General features: G+C 33.0%; 3 protein-coding genes across 3 annotated transcripts; 2 read left to right on the forward strand and 1 right to left on the reverse strand.

Moving 5' to 3' along the window:
- The first annotated feature begins 1605 nt into the window (after nt 1-1605).
- LOC126680931 (uncharacterized) lies at nt 1606-4999 on the forward strand. The gene is made up of 2 exons (XM_050376233.2): nt 1606-1810; nt 2585-4999. Exon 2 carries the CDS (start codon nt 2923-2925, stop codon nt 4837-4839), a length of 1917 nt encoding a protein of 638 aa, XP_050232190.1. The 5' UTR covers nt 1606-1810; nt 2585-2922; the 3' UTR covers nt 4840-4999.
- An 8183-nt stretch (nt 5000-13182) lies between these two features.
- Nucleotides 13183-18557, forward strand: LOC126682203 (beta-xylosidase/alpha-L-arabinofuranosidase 2-like). The gene is made up of 3 exons (XM_050377799.2): nt 13183-13872; nt 16433-17750; nt 17834-18557. The coding sequence occupies exons 1-3, from the start codon at nt 13456-13458 to the stop codon at nt 18403-18405; spliced, it is 2307 nt and encodes a 768-aa protein (XP_050233756.1). The 5' UTR covers nt 13183-13455; the 3' UTR covers nt 18406-18557.
- A 139-nt stretch (nt 18558-18696) lies between these two features.
- Nucleotides 18697-20417, reverse strand: LOC126682204 (probable E3 ubiquitin-protein ligase ARI8). The gene has a single exon (XM_050377800.2). It carries the CDS (start codon nt 20305-20307, stop codon nt 18769-18771), a length of 1539 nt encoding a protein of 512 aa, XP_050233757.1. The 5' UTR covers nt 20308-20417; the 3' UTR covers nt 18697-18768.
- Nucleotides 20418-21372: the final 955 nt, after the last annotated feature.

Raw genomic sequence — 21372 nt, forward strand, 5'->3', positions numbered from 1 at the left:
GTTTAATCATAATTGCCGTAATAATTCATAAAAATTTAAAAACAATTATGAATGTAAATTTAAAAAATAAAATTAAGGCCTAATTACTTAAAAACCACCCATCTTGTAATTTTTTTGCATTTATACCCTGATATAGAAAAAAGTTCATTTGCACCCTATTTTGAATTTTCAGGTTTCACCTCTACCCCAAATTTAAAAAAATTGACAATTTAATTAATGTAAGGATGAAAACATTAAATAGAAGAGTTATATCATATTCTTTTATATTTTAAAAAATACAAATAAGTTTTTCAGCTTTAAAAATATACAGATAAATCCTAAAAATTAATTGTTTTTTAAAATTTTATTAAAAAATTAAAACCAAATCCCATCAATTGAATCACTTTTTCGAGAAATACGAGACATCTAAGTCATACAAGTAAAGAGATTTATTCATTGATAAGAAAAAGAAAAAAATGCGAAATTTAAAAAACTTCCGATCCACCACCGTACTCCTCTAATTTACGAACCCGCCACCGAAACTCGATGATTTTTTTTTGCAAAAAAAATTAATTAATTATTTTTCATTTGAATTTTTTTCCAAATGAAAAAAGGTCAATTTCCTGAAAACCCAAAATATAGTGCAAATGATTTTTTTCACAAGGTATAAATGAAAAAAAATTATAAAGTGAGCAGTTTTGTAGTAATTAGGCCTAAAATTATTCCATAATCTGAGAGGTTTATGGGTCAATTTGTACAATCACGGAGATTAAATGAGTTACTCTGTGAAGATTTGATCGTCATAACTCAATTAGACTTTTTTATACTTTCAGAAACCAAACTGCTAATTTAATCAAATTATCAGCACAGACCTAATTAATTAATAGAAAAAGAATAATTTAGCTAATAAACTGATAATAAGACAAAAATGGACCGATCTCAAAATGAGGCATCATTAAATGAAATAAGCATAGCCGAATCAAGTATAACATCCGAGCATAAATAGAGAAATCCAGACAGAACATCTCGGCCGAACAAACAGGTCTTTAAAACATACTCGGGTTACCGAACAAGGCTTGACAAACTAAACCCAACCGAGTTAATACTCGGACTAAACGGGCAGAAGTGGCAGAATACTATAAACAAACCGATAAAGGACCTGCTCGGCGCTAGACACGATAATTCTCGGGCATCCGAGACAGTCCTATGGCCTTTGAGACGGTCGAGGGGCATTACTCATAGACGCAAAACACACATATACATTTTTCACGTAAAGAACGCGAAATCATCACCAAACACTTACATCAATAATACCCAGATTAAGGCATTGTTATTCCAGGCCACCTAGAAGAGTGAATAACTCCATATATGTCCAATATCCTTATTACATGTCGAACGACGTTTGATCTGCTTGGTCAATTTTTGTTAAAGAGAGGATAAACTGTAAACACCTCTTTTTTAAACAGCAACAATAAAAAAACTCAGACGTCCATTTCAAATAAATATTAATAAAAGGTTTAATACAATTGGGCATTAAAAAAATAAAATAAAATTGCAAAATATCCCTCTCAACATTTACCCAAAAAAAAAAATTAAAAAAAAAGGAAGAGGTATTATTAGGTACATCCGCCCAAACAAAAGAGTTGTGTATGAGAGAATCTATTAAATTTGTGTATTTTGAAAAAAAGAATTTAGCTTCTAAATAAATATCTATCTATCGCTCTATTTTGTTGCCAATTTGGTGTGTTGTTCCGTTGCAATTGAACGATGTCTGCACCCACTTCTCAGATCCTTTCCGTTTCTCCACATCTGCCTTCTTTTTATCACAACGGTATCTTCTCTTCTTCAATTTCTTGTATTATTGACTTTATAAAGATTGTGTTTTTTTTGTGAAATTTTAACCCACTAATGGTGGGATTAATATCATATGTTCAGTTTCAGATCTGCTTCTTTTATATGCTTGTTTGTTTCCTAGTTTGTAAGTGATAAGCTTTGGATTTGACCTCACAAATGGAATGTCAACACTGTCTTTTTTCCCTAAAAAAATGAAAATTCATTATGAAAGATGACTCTGTTGTGTGTGTGTGTGATATGTAATTATGTTGAGATGACATAGTACGTAGCACGGACATGGGAACTCAGGACGGTGTTATTTTAAGGTTTCGTTTGTAAAATATGAAGTTTTGTGTTTGAAACGGGACATGTTGATTGGACGAAGTGTCCGTGAAACCATTAGTTTTTTCTTTACCTGAATTAATTTCAACTTCATTCACTGTTTTGATCGAACCGTTTTTTTTTTTTGGAAGCGAATGTATAATTGAAGTCTGTGCTGTAGATCTTGTAGGCTGTGGCATTTCTATGCGTGATTGCAAATTCCTGTGTGCGGATAAATAATTTTTATTCTTCTTTTGATAATGCAAAATAATACTTGCATTTGCCCTTTCCTACTTCGGTTATCACGTCAAAGTTACAATACCTGCTTAAAATAGGTTTCTGTATTGATGTTACTATGAATGTTTGAAGTACTAATACATCTGAACTCCTGTTTTTCTATTTATTTTATTGTATTATTGTATTAAGATTATAGTGCCTTTTTCTGTGTCAGGTGAATGAAGCTAAAGAATATTGACGGAAGGGGCATAAGGCGCTCCCAAGACCTATTTATCTCAATTTTCACAGTCGTTATAAAAGGGTTTTATCCTAGAAATGTTGTCAGATATTTGTAGGATCTAAGTGCTTCAGCCTTTAAGTTCTGTGTCTTTGGTGCTAAAATTTTACAAAGATGGACAGGTTCGACACGTCAGGCTTTGTCAGTGGTGGAGTTAATTTGATTGGATCATTATTTTTCTCGTTATTACATATTGGCTTCTCTATCCTATGCTGAAAACTAGCTTTTCAGTTTAGCCTCCTTTTCCTTAGCTTGTTAATTAGCAGTTTCCGTAAATGGATTTTATTGATAGACATATGCAGAATTCTCGCAATAGCAAATCTGCAAGAAGTGATAACATTGGTGACACAACCTTACGCTTGAACTGCCTCAGCTATGGAGGAAGTAAAATGGCTGGATTTGGAAGTATTCAAGATAATCTTAATGTTGATATTGCCAGTGGTGACGATAGCTGTAAGTTGGTTCTTGGTTTAGGTCCAACACCAACTACATATTGTGATGATTATTACAACACCGGGTGTGACAAGACTAAAGTTTTGACTTCTTCTGCTGGACTGCCTCAGGGCTTATCATCTGATGATGATTCTGTCCTAAAACTTGGCCTTTCAGGAGGGACCAAGGAAGCTTTGGGTGTGGCGGAATGTTCATATCTGGAGACTGATATTAGCACACCTATTCCGAATCTAGTTTCTTGTGATGACAATAGATGCTTGATTCCTGTTGTTGACGAGGGCTCCACTTCAGCGAAGAAATCTGGTGGCTACATGCCATCTCTCCTCTTAGCTCCAAGAGTGGATGGTGGAAAAATCTCATTAGTGGGAGAAGAATTATTTCAGTTTAGCACCAAATCTCAATGTCATCAATTGCACCTGAACCATGAAACATCTGCCACCACCACAGATTTCTCAATGGGCACTATGTCTGAGCAGGCCACTTCAGCTACATCTGCAGACCACAAAACGAACAACCAAAAGAAGTGCAAGTTCTTTGGCTGTTCAAAAGGAGCAAGGGGGGCATCAGGTCTTTGTATCGGGCATGGCGGCGGACAAAGATGCCAGAAACCTGGTTGTAACAAAGGGGCTGAAAGCCGAACTGCATATTGTAAGTCCCATGGTGGGGGAAGGAGGTGTCAACAATTAGGTTGCACGAAAAGTGCGGAGGGGAAGACAGATCTTTGCATAGCCCATGGTGGTGGTCGGAGATGTGGGTTTCCTGGAGTGTGCACAAAGGCTGCTCGAGGCAAGTCAGGGCTTTGCATTAGGCATGGTGGTGGGAAGAGATGTAAGATTGATGGCTGCACACGCAGTGCAGAAGGACATGCTGGGCTGTGCATTTCGCATGGGGGTGGACGCCGTTGCCAATATGAAGGATGTGTAAAGGGTGCTCAAGGAAGTACTATGTTTTGCAAGGCTCATGGTGGGGGAAAGCGTTGCATATTTGCAGGCTGCACAAAAGGAGCTGAAGGAAGCACGCCTTTGTGCAAGGGACATGGCGGAGGGAAGCGCTGCCTTTATGATGGTGGTGGAATTTGTCCTAAAAGTGTTCATGGAGGCACTAATTTCTGTGTTGCACATGGTGGTGGAAAGAGATGTGTTGTACCTGACTGCACTAAGAGTGCACGAGGCCGTACTGACTGTTGTGTTAAGCATGGTGGAGGAAAGCGCTGCCGATTCTCAAACTGTGGAAAGAGTGCTCAAGGTAGCACCGACTTCTGCAAGGCACACGGTGGAGGCAAGAGATGCAACTGGGGAGAGGGTAAATGTGAGAAATTTGCAAGGGGTAAGAGTGGTCTTTGTGCTGCACATGCCAGCATGGTTCGCGGAGGATCAAATAACAGCTGTTTAATTGGGCCCGGACTCTTCCAAGGACTTGTATCTGCTACCTCAAATGCTCGAAGCAGTATCGACAACAATTATTCTTCATCCGGAATCAGTGCTGTCTCCGACTGCACAGAGTCTTTCGAAAAGCAAGCTAAAAGACAGCATCTCATACCACCACAGGTATTGGTTCCCCCATCCATGAAATCATCATCGTCTTTCATCAACAATAAGAAGCAAGAGGAAGATAGAAATGGGAATAACGTTCGCAGCATAACCAGCTGCGACTACATGGTTCCGGAGGGAAGAGTCCACGGAGGTGGTCTGATGTCATTGTTTGGTGGGAATCTTAAAAATGCAATTGATGGACTTTGAAGCACCTCGCTTCTGTTCGAATGATGAATTTGTGCATAGATTGTAGTACGGTACCCCCTCTTCAATTAGCTGTGTATAGTCTGTTAGATAGAGGGATTGTTGTTGTATTATAATGAATCTATTGGGAACTTTATTTATTATTTTTGTTCCTTCTCTTTCATTTTGACTCTTGGCTGTTAAACCAAGCCTCAACTATATCCTCGTTGAGAGTAATTGGCAGATTTGGATTCGAATAATGTAGTAAACTTTTTTGTTCATTTATCTTGAATAATGTAGAAATTTTTTCCATGTATGTATTATTGAAATTTATTCTGTGGTTTGTTTTAAGAAAAATCCGTATTATTGAATCGGAAAGTCTTACGCCTGAACGCCGGCAGGTCGTGAAAAATGAGCAACAGCCCTAAAAATAGGTGTGGTGTTATAACTTATGGATATTCTTAGAATGGTTTATGTATCATTAGTTTTTATTTTAAAAAGTCTTCATACTTGATTTTATTCACAATTAGTTGCAGTATTCTTAATTTTATCTTCATCAAAACTTTATGTGGACGACATATAAAGTCATAATAGAGCGGTTCCAAAGTGCATACGCCATCAATCTTATTATATAAAGGGGAAATGTGTATTTATATTTACTAGTTTTTTTGGCCACGTGCTACACATTTTAACGATATCTATATGACCCATTATTTAATATTATAATTTTATATTTTTTTAATAATATATTATTATTTAAAATCTATTAGACTTGTGTTTTTTTATTTGTTTTTCTTTAATTATTTTATAAAATTTTAATTTTTTTTATTGAAAATGTTAAAAAATTAGAATTAAGCATAAATTTAATTTTTGATATTATTGTTATTAAAAAATGAGAATATGATTGAAGTAATTTTATATTATTTTTTTATAGTAAATAACTAATAAATATCAAAAATATCAAAACTTTAACACAAATATTATAATATAATTATTTAATATTAATGAAACTCGTCATATTCTTTTATATATAATAATATATATGTGCAATGCTTTTAAGATTAGGAATTTAACTCATAATAATAGTTGTGTCACAATTCTTTTTAGGATTAGGAATTTAATATATAATGGTAGCTACTGCTATAATTACTTTTAATATGTTTTCTTTATTAATTAGGAATGCCATCTTTCCATATGTTAAGTACAAATATTCCTATATGTCACAATTAGGAATATCAACTTGGATAAAATATGTGAAGGGTATTTTTGTCCGTGAATGAAAGTATCCCCTGCGAATATACTTTTATATTTGTTATAGATAGATATTCGCAATGTCCCAACAGTTTTGGTACAAAACACATTTAATGTTTTCAAAAGATCGGCTTATGATGAGCACCGTTTGGATCAAGAGATTTTAAAATTCATAAATTTTACTCGGAATAAATATGAAATTCATGAATGTATAAAAAAGAATTTGAAATTATAAATTTTTAAAAATAATGCATTATTCATTAAAAATAAGGCTTAACCTTTGAAAAATCCCTCACCTTTCAATCCCCCCTTCGTTTGCACCCTCACCTTTCAAAATTACCAAATTGCACCCAAATTATCACCTTTAACTTTCAATTGCACCCTAAAAGTATTAAATTGCCCTTTTTTCACTGGAAAAAAAGTTGAAATCAATACTTTATATTTTAATTCATATTCTAAATAGTGCTCAATATTTAAATTTCAACAATAAAACCATATTTCCTAAAAAATATTTCATAAACTACTAAATTTTACGTCCACTTTTATTCAATTTTACCGTTTTAATTCAACAATATTAATTAAACAAAATTAAAAAATTTAATAAAATATTCAACAATTTTTAATAACCGAAAACCGTCACCATCCTTTTCCGGCCACCAATGTTCATCTATCTCCGTCCAAAAATTAAATAAATATTAAAACATTTTTTTTATATTTCAATTTTTTTTTAAAATAACCGAAGAAGACGATAGTTCGGTTGTCTTCTTCAGCGGACAAACCGTTAGGTCTGTAACAGATCCACCGTGGTGGATCTGTTATAGACCCACCACCGTTGGTGGGTCTGGGAGCAACAGAGTGGTGGATCTGTTACAGACCCACCGTGGTGGGTCTATTCCGTCGGAGAAGACGACTGAACGTCCATCTTTTCCACTTAAAAAATTAATTTTTTAATTACATAATATATAAAAAAAAGATATATTAAATATTTATTTAATTTTTGATGAATTTGTTTTCGACGATGGATGGATGGCGGTGATCGAAAAATATGAGTGGTGGTTTTTGGTTGTGTAATTATTTAATGATATTTTTAATTGATTTATATTTAATGTAAACAATTTAATTCTTACAATTTTAAGAAATATGGTTTTACTGTTGAAATTTAAACATTAAAAACTATTTAGAATATGAACTAAAATATAAAGTATCAATTTTAATTTTTTCCCAGTGAAAAAAGCCAATTTAATACTTTTAGGGTGCAATTTAAAGTCAAAGATAGTAATTTGGGTGCTATTTGATGATTTTAAAGGTGAGGGTGCAAACGAAGTGGGGTTGAAAGGTGGAGGGTTTTTCAGGAGAGTAGCCCCAAAATAATAAATTTTAACTTTCTCATTTAGGATGTAGGAATTCAAATAATTTTTTTTAAAAGACTAGTCTTGTTTTACGTGTTACACACGTGGCTCGTAGTGTAACTTGTCAAATGATCAAACATAATTTGTAATAATTTATCTTGTTATGTTCAATTAATACTTAAATTTTATAATTATATTATATTTTAATAGAAAATATAAAATAATAATTAAAATAGTAATTTATCGGAATAGTTTATCTTATTTTAAATTCTATACAATTAAAAAAGAATTAAAATAGTAATTATTAGATAGTTAAAGTAATATATTTTAATTAGTATTACAGATAATTATTTTAATATAGTAGTTTATTTTGATTAGTACTCTAATTTATCTTAACATAGTAGTTTATTTTAGTTAGTACTCTAACTCTAATAATTATCTTAATAGTTTTTAATTAATAATTAAGTTTTATAAAGTGAAAAGGACATTAACGTAAATGTGCCCGTCCCGTCCCCCCCCCCCCTTCCCCCCATCCGTACTTTTATATATAGTATAGATGAAAGATTATGAAAATCTATTAATTCTCATAAATTTTTATCCGGCTAAAGGATTAATTTTATTTAAATACATGAGTTGTATAAAATTTATGAACTTTGAACATCTAAAATCTTTCAACTCGAACAATGCCATAATGTATTTTTATGGTCTAATGCCTTAAACACCCCCGATCTTATAATCTCTTTTCTATCCAACCCTGATGTTGAAAACTTGTCAATTTTATCATATTTTACATTTTATCGTTTCAATTGTACCCTAATTTTTTAATTTTTGTCAATATTTTATTTAAATGATGAAACCATTCAATTAACCATGTTTAAAGATAAAATAAAATTCATGTTCATTCAAAAAGTACAAATAAATCCTTTATTTTTGAAAAATAACTAAAACCCATAATCAAATTAAAATTAATTAGAATTCTTAATTAATTTAATTAAATCTAAATAAATTTTAAATATATACAATTAATATATGTTATACATGGAGAACGTTTTTGGATTTTTTTTTCAAATGAAAAGGACGTCAATTTAATATTTCAGGGTACAATTGAAACAATAAAATGCAAAATAGAGAAATTGATAAGTTTTTAACGTAAAGGTAGGATCGAAAAGAGGCTACAAGATCAGAATTTTTTTAAGGTATTAAGCTTATTTTTAAAGATAGGGTTAATGTCAAAAAAAATCACGAACTTTACACATTTTCTCATTTTAATCACGCAGTTTAAAGTTTCTCATTTTCATGCACAAACTAACACTTTTTTCCAAATTCATGTATGGTGCTGAGGTGGCACTCATTCATTGGTGTAAAATGACCTCCACCTCAGCGAATTACACCAATGGAGTCGTGACATCTCAGCACCGTGCATCAATTTAAGAAAAAATGGTAGTTTGTGCATGAAAATGAGAAAATTTAAACTACGTGATTAAAATGAGAAAACGTGTAAAATTTGTCAATTTTTATGGCATTAACCCTTAAAAATAAGATGAAGATGACACTTTAATGGTTTGTTCTACAGTATCACTGTAGCCTATATACTACTATCCCCATCCAACAAACAACATGTACCGACGAACACGTCAGAAACACAAATGAAATTACGTCGACGAACTATAAGATATATTGCCAATGTAGGCCTAGCCTAAATGGTTAAGGCGTTTCTAAGTGCATCGAGAGGTTGTGGGTTCGAACCACGCCTCGGTAACTAACAACTAACATGAGACTCGAAAGAGTCGATTTCCACCTTTGACAAAAAAAAAAAACTATGAGACATTATAAATAATTTCCACAAGACTAACCTTACTTTTTCAACACGATAAAAAGGTTTACAAACATCATAAATACAAGAAAGTTTCCTTTTTTTCATAATATAAAAACTTCAGATTTTATGGAAGAGAATGTTTTTGTATATTTCATTCAATAATATGCAAGAGTATTTATACAACTCTAAATACATTTGATTAATTGTTTTTTAAATGACCAAGTCATTACGGTCAAGCCAACGAGTTATAATTCAAATGGTATAAGTATTGCCAGCAAATTGTCAAGGCTGTGGGGTTATTTTCTTTCACAAATATTCCTTTGCTTCAATTAACTAAAAAAAAAAATCATTCAATTGAAGATACTAATTGATTGACATAAACTCCTACCAAATATATTAACATTTTAACAACTACCAAGAATCATGAGCATGCTTTAACCAAAGAAACACGAGATTTTTTGATATTTTTTCTATTTCAACTAGTGAAATGGTAAAAATACAAATTTGACCCTATTTTTTTTATGATTAATCTACAATATTAATCTCTAACATATATTGAGTTAATTTATGCATTAAATTAATTTTAAATTAATGTAATCTTTATATATTTTAGTTTATACAATCTTTATTTAGTTTAATTTATGTAGTATTTATTTTGACTTTATTTTTATTATTTTATATAATATTTGTTTTTAATTTATACAATATATTTTAGTTTTTACATTACATTATATTTATTTTCAATTTAAAAGATTGTATGATTTATATAATATGTATTTTTTTGTATATTATTGAAAGCGACGCAAAGTTTGAACTTGTTGGTTTGTTCAAACTTATTAAAATCTGGTAACCGGTTCTGGGATGAAAGTCACTACCTAACTGTGCTAGAACTATCTTTTATACGGATTAACATATATCATTTTTTATTTTGGATGTATAAAATAGCTTACACAAGACTAGAAGATTCTAGATTCGGAATATGATTTAACTAAAAAGATTTGTCATTATTAAGTATATCGATTCATAAGAATACCTTCATTATGATACAACGTTATGTTATATCATATAAGCACGATATACTGTAAGTTGATATCGATTTTTTTTTAAATAAAGTAGACACCAAAAAAATTAAAAAATTAAAATAACTATATGAATTAAAACATAACTGACATAGGGATTAATATTGACAGGCATGATAAGCAAAGAAAATAGAGTTCTAAACAAGTATCTAACCTTATATTTTTAACAAATTAAACTAGAGTTCATTCTCCTTTTTGGATTTTGTTTCTCTTTCGGGGTCATTCTATAGCGCGCCAACAACTTTTGCACCATTTCAAATCTTCCAATCAGTTGTTGTCATGTGTCACACATCCATTAGGGTGCTAAAAATAATCGTTGGACCTCCAACATTCATATTGGTCGCGCCCTCTACACGTGTGTCGCGCCTTCTATACGAAGTCAACAATTCAGGTTTCAGTCAACAACTTTATCGCACCCTCTGACCATTATGTAGCACCCTATACACAAATGTCGTTCCGCAAGACAACTATGTTACAGGAGCGAAAAACACATTATAACTTTGAAAAATCTAATATTTTGATTCTCCCTAAAACACTCTGAATTGACACACGATGGTTTTAATAGGTCTCTACACACTAATAAACAATATTAAAACCTTTAAATTGATTGTCAAAATTAAAATTAGGGATTAAAAAGGATTTGGTCCAACAATCTCTCCATTTTTAAGTGTGACAATCAATTTACTCAAATGGCTAAATTAGTGGGAATTCAAATGAACTTTGACTCATGCACTGATAATTAAAACAAAATTTAAAGGCATAAAATAAATACGGTTTTTAAAATTTAGGCATTTGGTAAAAAATTGCTTTTTTGAGAGATATTATAAAACAAAAGCAAATATTTCTCCCCCGTATTTTCCAGAGTTTTTGCTCTTTGATATATGCTAAAATCGTTTACGGTCCGACCTCTAACTAGGCTGTGTTGGTGGACTATTGATAGAGGATAGGGGTGAATTAGGGTTAACTAGAGGTTTAATTATGTCAGGAGTGTGAAAGTGTGTGGAGTGATAGAGATTAGGAGTATAAAGTGATAATAAGATGGTTGAGGTTAAAACTCTTAAGTTGATTATTACAACATTAAATTCGTATTAAATAATTTTTTAGGGGATAATTATGTCTAAAAATTCTTTTTGGTGCCTGAAAAGTGTCGTGCCAACTTTGCCTTTGGAAAAACCGTCTTAAGTAAAAAACCACTCAATCTTTCATACCAAGCTCTAGGAGCTTGTTTTAAACCATATAAAGTTTTGTGGAGTTTGTAAACATAGTTTGGATGTTTGAGATCTTTAAAATTGGGAGGTTGATTAACATAAACTTCCTCCTCTATAAAACCGTTTAAAAATGCACTTTTAACATTCATGTGAAAGAGTTTAAAATTCATGCAAGATGCATATGCTAAAAGCATGCGAATGGCCTTTAAACGAGCAACTGGAGTGAAAGTCTCTTCATAATAAATGCCTTACTCTTAGTTATAGACTTGGTCAACCAATCGGGCCTTGTTCCGAGTTATTACTCCACTTTCATTCAACTTGTTACGATAACCCCATTTTATTCCAATAATGGTTTGACCATTTGAAGGAGGCACTAACTCCCAAATTTTATTCCTTGTAAATTCATTGATTTCATCTTGCATAGCAATCACCTAATTTTCATCAAGACCAACGATCATTGAAAGCAGTCCAACAATCGTTGTCCAGATCGTTGACTTGCTCGTGAAGTGCTCAACTAAATGATCTAATTCATCAACGATCGTTGATGATTATCCCACGATCGTTGAACCCCATGATCGTTGGATTTGATCGTTGATGAGTTTCAACGATCGTTTGAAAGCTTCAACGATCGTTGGGGATAAAAATCATGCACTCCTGCACACTTAAGGGTAACGAATTAAATACACAATAAAGCCGATTGATTGTATATATCAAAATTAGGAGTAAGAAGACCCATGGTCCAACATCCTCCTCGCCAGAAAACGATTTTTAAAAACAAATTGTAAAAAATACTATAAGGTCCTCATGTTTTTAAATAATACTAATAAAAAAAATTAAAATTAATTATAATTTTAAAAAAATTATATGTTAATTTAAAAGTTTTATATGTTAATTTGAAAAAATTGAAAATTTTAAGTTTTATTGTAACCATTTTTTTTGTTACCACTTTGAAAGAAAACCACTATCTAAAACCGGAGAATGTACCCCACCCTCTGATGTGAGAGTGTGGAGGGGTGTTTTTGAGGCGAGATATGCAAGTTGAGGGTATAAATGATCCTATTTTTCAGTTTTGGACTTTTTGATACTTTGACGCAAGTTTAGGGGTGAAAGTGATCTTTTGTTCATTTATTATTAAATATAAAAATCAATTTTTATAAGAATAACGATTTATTATTTGTTAAATTTCATTTGAGTGAAGTTTAATATAATCATAAGTATAAAAAGAGTAAATTATTCTGAATACGTCATAATTCATATTTTGATCTTTTTATTTGCAAATCAAACAATTTGATCCCTCACTTTTATTTCCATCAACGATTTAGTCCTTCCGTCTATTTTTGGTGTTAGTCAACCAAGTCAAAAAACTAAATAAAAAAACGATTTAGTCTCCCACTTTTATTTTTATCTATAATTTCATCCCTCAAGTTTGAAATTAATTTACCCCTAATTCCTCTAATTTGTTGACTAACAACAAAAATAGACGTAATGACTAAATTGTTAACAAAATCAAAAGTGAGGAATCAAATCGTTTAAAATTTCAAACAAAAATGACCAAAGTGTAAATGATAACAAACATGAGGGACTTAATTAAAACAATTGGCTCTTATAAAAAAGTATGAATCCCTCATGATCTCTCATGCACATAACTAAAATCTGGCACTAAAAATAATTAAAGAAGCAAACAAAAAGAAAGAGCATAGAGGACGAATAGCCCATCACGGATGAGTTCTTGAAATAATAGATTCCCCTAATTGGTCTCTCCCCAAAAACAAACAATCCCTTCCCTGCAACGCATACCTTAATTTAATAAAATAATTTACCTTTCCGTGTTATTTCCATTATCCATCACGGACTGCTACAAAACAACATATCTTTTGAAAACTACGCTTTAAAAACCTGTAAACATACCCTCCCTTTCATTTTCAAGAATTGCTCTAATGGCCTCGGTTTCTCAAAGCAGACTGCTGCTCTGCTTCTTCTCACTCTTCTGTTTTCATGTTCTGAGTTCAAGAACCCGAGTTTCGGCCGCTGTTTTCGCCTGCGATGTTCGGAGCAATCCGTCATTGGCGGGTTTGGGATTCTGTAACGCGTCGCTGGGGAGCGGGGAGAGAGTCGGGGACCTGGTGAAGAGACTTACATTGCAAGAAAAAATAGGGTTCTTGGTGAATAGTGCAGGGAGTGTGAGCAGGCTTGGTATACCCAAGTATGAATGGTGGTCTGAAGCTTTGCATGGAGTGTCTTATGTGGGTCCTGGTACGCATTTCTCCAGTGTTGTTCCTGCTGCTACCAGCTTTCCTCAAGTCATTTTAACTGCTGCTTCTTTCAATGCTTCTCTTTTTCTAGCCATTGGAAAGGTATTTTTTTTTCTTTTTAACTCCAACTCCAGTAATTTTTAGTTATGTTATGGTTAGTTTATTTAATGTAACAAATAATCAATTTACTCCTCCACTTGCAAAACATTATCATTTTTAGTATCCAATTTGAGTCATTTCAAGTCCTGAGTACCCTGACACTGACATGCAATGGCGGACCCAGACTTTTTTTTTAAATAAAATTGAAAAAATATACTCCCTCCGTCCCAATAGAGTTGTCCACTTTGCCTTTATCACACAGTTTAAAAAAAGCAATTATTACTTATGGGTTTTGTAAAATTTTCTTTACTTTTCTTGTCATACCCCTATTTAATATAGGGTCCACTTGTAATTTATTTTCAATTTACTCATTAGTGGATTTTTAATAGGGCTAATATGGGAAAACTAAGTGTAAAACTTAGTTACTTTTTGAAGGTGGACAAGAGTTTTGGGACAAATTTTTTTCTTAAAGTGGACAACTCTATTGGGACGGAGGGAGTAAATTTTAAAATTGACAAACTATATACATTAAGGTGACAATATTATATTTTTCCAATACTATATTAACGCTTTGAAGGGGACGCAAAATTATAAGGTGAGCAATTGCTCACCATACGCTCTTCCTAGATCCGCCTATGTTGACATGTAGCATTAATTCAATGATGGTGCCATTTAAACCAACAATTCAGGCATTGAAATGAAGCCATCTAAATTGGAAAATGTGTATGTAATTATTAAAAGATGTTTAACATAAATATGTTGGGATTTCAACCCAAGTTGAGAGAGTAATTTGAATCTTTTTCCATTTGCTTTATCATTAGTGATAGTTTTGGAATTAAGCCGGCTTTCTTGTCATTTTTATTAACATATCATCTTAGTATCATTTTAAAATCTTTTTTTATTCACATTCTAATATTTTTATTTATATATCTTTATTTTTGATGTCTAACTTTAAAAGGAAGTAAAATGCCTCTAGTATACATATTTTTCCTCAAATAAAAGTTGTTATATATGCTTATTTAAAAAATAAAAGAGGGAGAAAGAAATTAATTTCTAATAGATAGCATAAATTAGATGTTAGGGTGGCACATTTCGTCAAGAAAAGAAGAAGAAATTTGTTGGTGGTAGAAAAGAAAAGTGGAAATAATGTGTACGATAATTGAAGTGAAGTAGGTAATAATTAAGTGTTCAAGTTGTTGCATTGGATGCGCATATTTCTGGTGAAAAAATCATGGGGTTGATGATTTTATACATTTTTTGGAGCAAAGTAGTTGGAGTTATCATTGCTGACAGCTTGCTCTCTTTCCACTTTGGAATCAGCAAGACCGCCAGTTATACAAATATATTAAACATCTATCGAATCATATTACTCTTTTCGAGCCCAAATTAATAAATAATTATGCTTTCACAAACATCAATAAGTTAGGATCTGATACTTTAAAAAATCCCGACTTTATAGTCTCTTTTCGATCCTATCCGAACGTTGAAAACTTGTCAAGTTTATCCTATTTCGCATTTTATCGTTTTAATCGTATCCTAAAATATTAGATTGACGTTTTTTTCATCTGGAAAAAATTTAAAAACGTTCTCCATGTATAGCATATATTAATTGTACATGTTTAAAATTTATTTAAATTAATTAATAATTTAAAATTAGTTTTAATTTGATTATGGTTTTTAGTTAGGTTTTAAAAATAAAGAATTTATTTTTACTTTTTTGAATAGAAATGAATTTAATTTTATCTTTAAACATGATTAATTGAATGGTTTCATCATTTAAGTAAAAAAAATGACAAAAATTGAAAAATTGGAGTACAATTGAAACTATAAAATGCGTAATAAGGTAAAATTGACAAGTTTTTAACATCAGGGTATAATTGAAAGAGAATTATAATGTCGGAATTTTTTAAAGCATTAGGCTATAAATTAGTTAATTAATTGATTTTCATTTTAAGAAATACTTTTAAAAATCCTAAAAATATGTATTTATAACACTCCATCGCTCCTAAAATGATAGCCCGCTTGAATGAATGCAGTAATAAAAAAATGGTTAAATTGATTAAATTTTATTATTTTAATTACTTTTCAATTTTGTCCTTTTTATAATTTTTTAGATATATAAACATTATAATAATGGCCAACTTTCTGTTAGTGCTTTTTGCATATATTAAAAATAATATTTGTTTTTTTTTTCAAAAAAAAAGCATATTTATTTTATTTTAAAATGTGGAGCAATTAATTCATTAGAGATCGTTATGCTTATGCAAATATAAATAGGGATAAGTAAAAAATTTAATTTTAAAATTATTTATCAAAAATAAACAGTGGCCTATAATTTAGAATGCCAAAAATAATAAAGTGGTCTATCAATTTGGGAAGGGGAACATTTCTTATTTAAGTATTGCATTTGGATAGCCGGTTGTTTTGATTTTATTATTCACAAAACATGTCGTTTCCTTTGGATTAATACATGTTGAGCTGTTTTTGGTTTGTTGCATAATTATGTTTGTTCGAAAAGTGATGCAAATAAACTAAAGAAATGAAAATGAATTGTTAATGCAAGGTGGTTTCGACTGAAGCAAGAGCCATGTACAATGTGGGACTGGCAGGGTTAACATTTTGGTCTCCAAATATTAATATATTTAGGGACCCCAGATGGGGAAGAGGCCAGGAAACTCCAGGTGAAGACCCTTTGCTTTCCAGCAAATATGGCTCTGCTTACGTTACGGGTCTCCAACAATCGGATGATCCTAATCCTGACAGCCTTAAAGTGGCTGCTTGTTGTAAGCATTATACTGCCTATGATTTAGATAACTGGAAAGGAACCGACCGTTACCATTTCAATGCTGTCGTAACACAGCAAGATTTAGATGATACCTTCCAGCCACCGTTCAAAAGCTGTGTTGTAGATGGCAATGTTGCCAGTGTCATGTGCTCCTACAATCAGGTGAATGGTAAGCCTACTTGTGCTGACCCGGACCTCCTTTCTGGGGTCATCCGAGGCCAATGGAAACTCAATGGATACATTGTTTCTGATTGTGACTCGGTAGATGTGATCTACAACTCCCAACATTACACTAAAACTCCGGAAGAGGCTGCAGCCATCACTATATCGGCAGGATTAGATCTGAATTGTGGATCTTTCCTAGGCCAACATACAGAAGCTGCTGTGAAAGGTGGATTATTGAATGAGTCGGCAATTGATAATGCTGTGTCGAACAATTTTGCTACTCTGATGAGACTTGGATTCTTCGACGGAGATCCTAGCAAGCATGTGTATGGAAATTTAGGTCCGAAAGATGTATGCACAGCAGAGCACCAAGAGCTGGCTCGCCAAGCAGCCAGGCAAGGGATAGTGTTACTTAAGAACTCTCCTGGATCACTTCCCCTGTCCCCTACTGCCATCAAAACTTTGGCAGTTATTGGACCCAATGCCAATGTCACAAAAACAATGATTGGGAATTATGAAGGTACCCCTTGCAAATATACAACCCCTCTGCAAGGGCTAACAGCATCAGTTGCAACAACATATCTGCCTGGCTGCTCCAATGTTGGCTGCAGCACAGCCCAGGTGGAGGATGCAAAGAAATTAGCAGCATCAGCGGATGCTACCGTGTTAGTAATGGGAGCTGATCAATCTATTGAAGCAGAGAGTCGGGACAGAGTGGACATTCGTCTTCCAGGACAGCAGCAGCTATTAATAAGTCAAGTTGCAAATGTATCCAAGGGACCTGTTATTCTTGTTATAATGTCTGGAGGCGGATTTGATATCTCGTTTGCTAAAACTGATAACAAAATCACAAGCATCTTATGGGTTGGCTACCCTGGCCAAGCTGGTGGAGCTGCCATTGCTGATGTTATCTTCGGTTACTACAATCCAAGTAACTATTTGATCTACGCCTTTCTGCCAATTACTTTCCAATTAAAATCTGATCAGTTACAAGTAATTTTTTACATTTTTCAGGTGGCAGACTTCCAATGACATGGTATCCACAATCATATGTAGATAAAGTACCAATGACCAACATGAATATGAGAGCAGATCCCTCCAAAGGGTATCCTGGTCGAACCTACAGGTTCTACACAGGAGAAACAGTATTTTCTTTCGGTGATGGGCTAAGCTATTCGGAATTTAAGCATAAACTGGTTAAAACGACTCAAATAGTATCACTTCCATTGGAGGACGACCATGTTTGTCGATCATCAAAATGCATATCAGTAGATGCTGGCCAACAGAATTGCCAAGGTTTAGCTTTTGATATACATTTACAAGTCACAAATTCCGGAAGAACTAGAGGAAGCCACACCGTGTTCCTGTTCTCTTCGCCTCCGTCAGTGCACAATTCACCACATAAGCAGTTGGTGGATTTTGACAAGGTTTCTTTGGATGCAAAAGCAAATGGAATGGTAAAATTTAAGGTTGATGTTTGCAGGCATTTAAGTGTCGTGGATGAATTCGGGAGCCGGAAAGTTGCCTTAGGAGAACATGTTCTTCATATTGGAACCCTCAAACACTCCTTGACTGTAATGATTTGATGATTCTGTTTTTTCCATTCATAATTGAATTCAAAATGGAAATTTGTGCAGTGAATATAGTTGAGAGAGTTGTAACAGTTTTCTCAATTGATTCATATAGCCTAATTGTTCAAAATTTAACATTTGAAATCCAATTCAAGTTTTATGGTCAAGACTCTCTGATTATTATTTCCTCTAGCATATGCATAAATGGCAGACATCATACATAATTACAAAAAAAAAAGACTAAATAGATTAACATCATACATTAATACCAAAAAAAATCCTAAATAGATTAACATCATACCTTAATTAACAGTCTTATAAATTACATTTTATCAAAAGAAAAGACTAAATAGATTAACATTATACCTGATAAATTTTTTATTGCTTCTGCTTCTTGTTTCTTGGAAAAGAATCCACATGTTCAAGGCCATTCTGCATTACTATAAACAAACTGTGAAAGAAATTTTTGACGACAAGAGTAAGATTCTTCAAGTTCATATCAAAAGCTTTGTACTCATCAGCTCCTGGTAGTCCTAATCCTGGTTCTGACTCTAACAGAAACTGTAAAACATCAGTTTCTACACATTTATGAAGCTTTTCCAAATTAGACTCGGCTTGCCATTGCAAGTCCTCGAAAAGATTCTTGTTAGCTAAATTATCGCGTGGTATATAATACCCGTATGCATAACTCCACCTTAGAATTCTCCTGCACTCAATGATTTGAATCCAAGCTTCTTCTAATGCTCTCAGTTCGATTTCGGTTTTTCCATATGTCTCAGCGAGCTTCCATTTATCCTGAGTTCGAACCTTTTCGAGGTCTCCTCGAGACTTCATCCTTGAAGAATGATTATTCGCCCATCGTTGGTAGTAATGATTGTACCTTTGTATTAGTTGCTTAGCCTCAGATCTCTTCTTTTCTTCTTCATTAACTGCCCCTTGGGCTCTCTGATCATAAGTATTGCATCGATGGTTATGGTTATTCCAATCTCCAAGGCATAGCCAGCAAAACTGGTGTTTGCATGAAAACCTACAAGTCATATGCGAACATCCTGCATTTTTCTCAATCGGACTCTTACATTTCGGACAAGGCTTCGTATAAGCTATAACCCAGTTCATGTTCTCCGACTCTGAGCCATTCTTCCTAATCCAATTCCCGGCCGTCTCGCAATCCACTGGACTGTGCATCTCCTCCTGACAATTCCAGCAAAACTCCCACGAACACTCGCAAGTAACATCGAAATTTCGGCTATTACTCTCGAAAAGCTGCACCGCGTTGTCGCAGTCCTTACCAGGACACCACTTGATAATACTTTTCCGACTCTCCTCCACATATGATCGGACAAGGAACCGATTGTACTTGCTCTTGTATTCATCCGACAACTCTCTAAAACCCTCGATCATGTCCCGATCCACCACAACTTTACAGCCCCATTCAGGACATCTCATCGTCAAGCATCCCATACCATCATGGATACGTCCTGTAATATACGTAACATAGCAAATTTTACAGAAACAATGACCACAGACAGCAGAAGTAAAATTCTCCAACGTAAAAGAATCAAAACAGATATTACAAGTTAGCTCTCCGTCTCTAGAACAAGAACACTCATTACGTTCCTTGTTTAACAAGCCAGCCTCTTCGCGCACCTTGTCTTCGTCATCGAACCAGTCATCAAATAATTTGGTATCAGTCCATCTATAATGATGGAGTAGAAGGGTGGCTGCGTTTCGGGGTATTGAAAGAGAAGTAGAAACTTTAGAAATCTCATCTTCCTGACGTTTCTCAAGTTTTGCTACCGTCAGGATCTCATAGTTTTTGTCCGTTATCATATATTCGTCGTCTTCGTCCCTGTCGTCATAGGAATTATTGGTATCAGAATTGTCATCGCCATAGTAGTCATCGCCGCATACATCCATGGCTGCAGATGAGACCTCGGAGAGTACGTAGCCGATGAGAATAGGTTAATGGAGGAGTTTGATTTAGAATAGTGTTCCTTAGAGAGAGTGATATAGGATGCGTAGTAAAACAGGGGATTGTTTGTTGCATAATTCCTAAAGTTTCTCGACGGAAATATATATAGGTTGGGCTTGACTAGTCTTTTGGATCGGTATCATCTCATACGTTAACTTAGGGCAAATTTTTTCTTTTTTAAAAAAGACTTAATCACCAAAAAAACCCTCACCTTTTAACCCTTTTTCAGTTGCACCCTAACGTTGCAATTTTATCAGTTGCACCCTAATTCACATTTTTGGATTTCAATTCCACCTTAAAAATCAAATTGGACTTTTTTCACTTGGAAAAAATTCATAAAAGCCCTTATAAAGTACTCGTTTGAACTCTTTTCCACATAAAAAATTAAAAATAGATGATTTATTTTAACTTTTTTTCAAATGAAAAAGATATCAATTTAGTATTTAAGGGTGGAATTGAAAACCAAAGGTGCGAATTAGGGTGCAACTGATAAAATTGCAACGTCAAGGTGCATTTAAAAAGGGGTTAAAAGGTGTGAGGATTTTTGGTGATTATGTCTTTTAAAAAATATCTAATTACTTAAAAATTACTCACTTTATAACTTCTTTTCATTTATACCATAATTTTAAAAAAAAAATTATACCCTATTTTCAATTTTTATATTTCATCTCTACCTAATTAATTGAGTTGACCTATTTTTCTTTAAAAAAAATTAAATTAGTCCTCCATTTGTTTTTTTCCAAATAGAAAAAAAATATAATATAATTTTTATATTTAATTGTTTTTAATATTTTCATCCTTATATTAATTAAATTGTTAAAAAATTAATTTTTGAGTACGAATGAAATATAAAAATCGAAAATAGGGTATACTTGAAAAAATTTCTAAGTCATAGTATAAATAAAAAAAGATTACAAAGTAGGTGATTTTTAAATAATTAGTGATGGAGTCTGCCTTCTGAGCCGGTGAGTAAGACCTGCAAAACAAGGTAGAAACTAACCGGACGGTGG

This window comes from Mercurialis annua, linkage group LG5 (genome assembly GCF_937616625.2).
Source record: "Mercurialis annua linkage group LG5, ddMerAnnu1.2, whole genome shotgun sequence".
Taxonomy (NCBI): Eukaryota; Viridiplantae; Streptophyta; class Magnoliopsida; order Malpighiales; family Euphorbiaceae; genus Mercurialis; species Mercurialis annua.

What these genes read in the sequence shown, in the direction of transcription:
- LOC126680931 (XM_050376233.2), top strand. Translation starts at nt 2,923, where the DNA reads ATGGATTTTATTGATAGACATATGCAGAATTCTCGCAATAGCAAATCT.
- LOC126682203 (XM_050377799.2), top strand. Translation starts at nt 13,456, where the DNA reads ATGGCCTCGGTTTCTCAAAGCAGACTGCTGCTCTGCTTCTTCTCACTC. An exon ending in TTTTTCTAGCCATTGGAAAG is followed by an intron (nt 13,873 to 16,432) that starts GTATTTTTTTTT and finishes TGTTAATGCAAG; the next exon opens with GTGGTTTCGACTGAAGCAAG. An exon ending in CTTCGGTTACTACAATCCAA is followed by an intron (nt 17,751 to 17,833) that starts GTAACTATTTGA and finishes TACATTTTTCAG; the next exon opens with GTGGCAGACTTCCAATGACA.
- LOC126682204 (XM_050377800.2), bottom strand. Translation starts at nt 20,307, where the DNA reads ATGGATGTATGCGGCGATGACTACTATGGCGATGACAATTCTGATACC.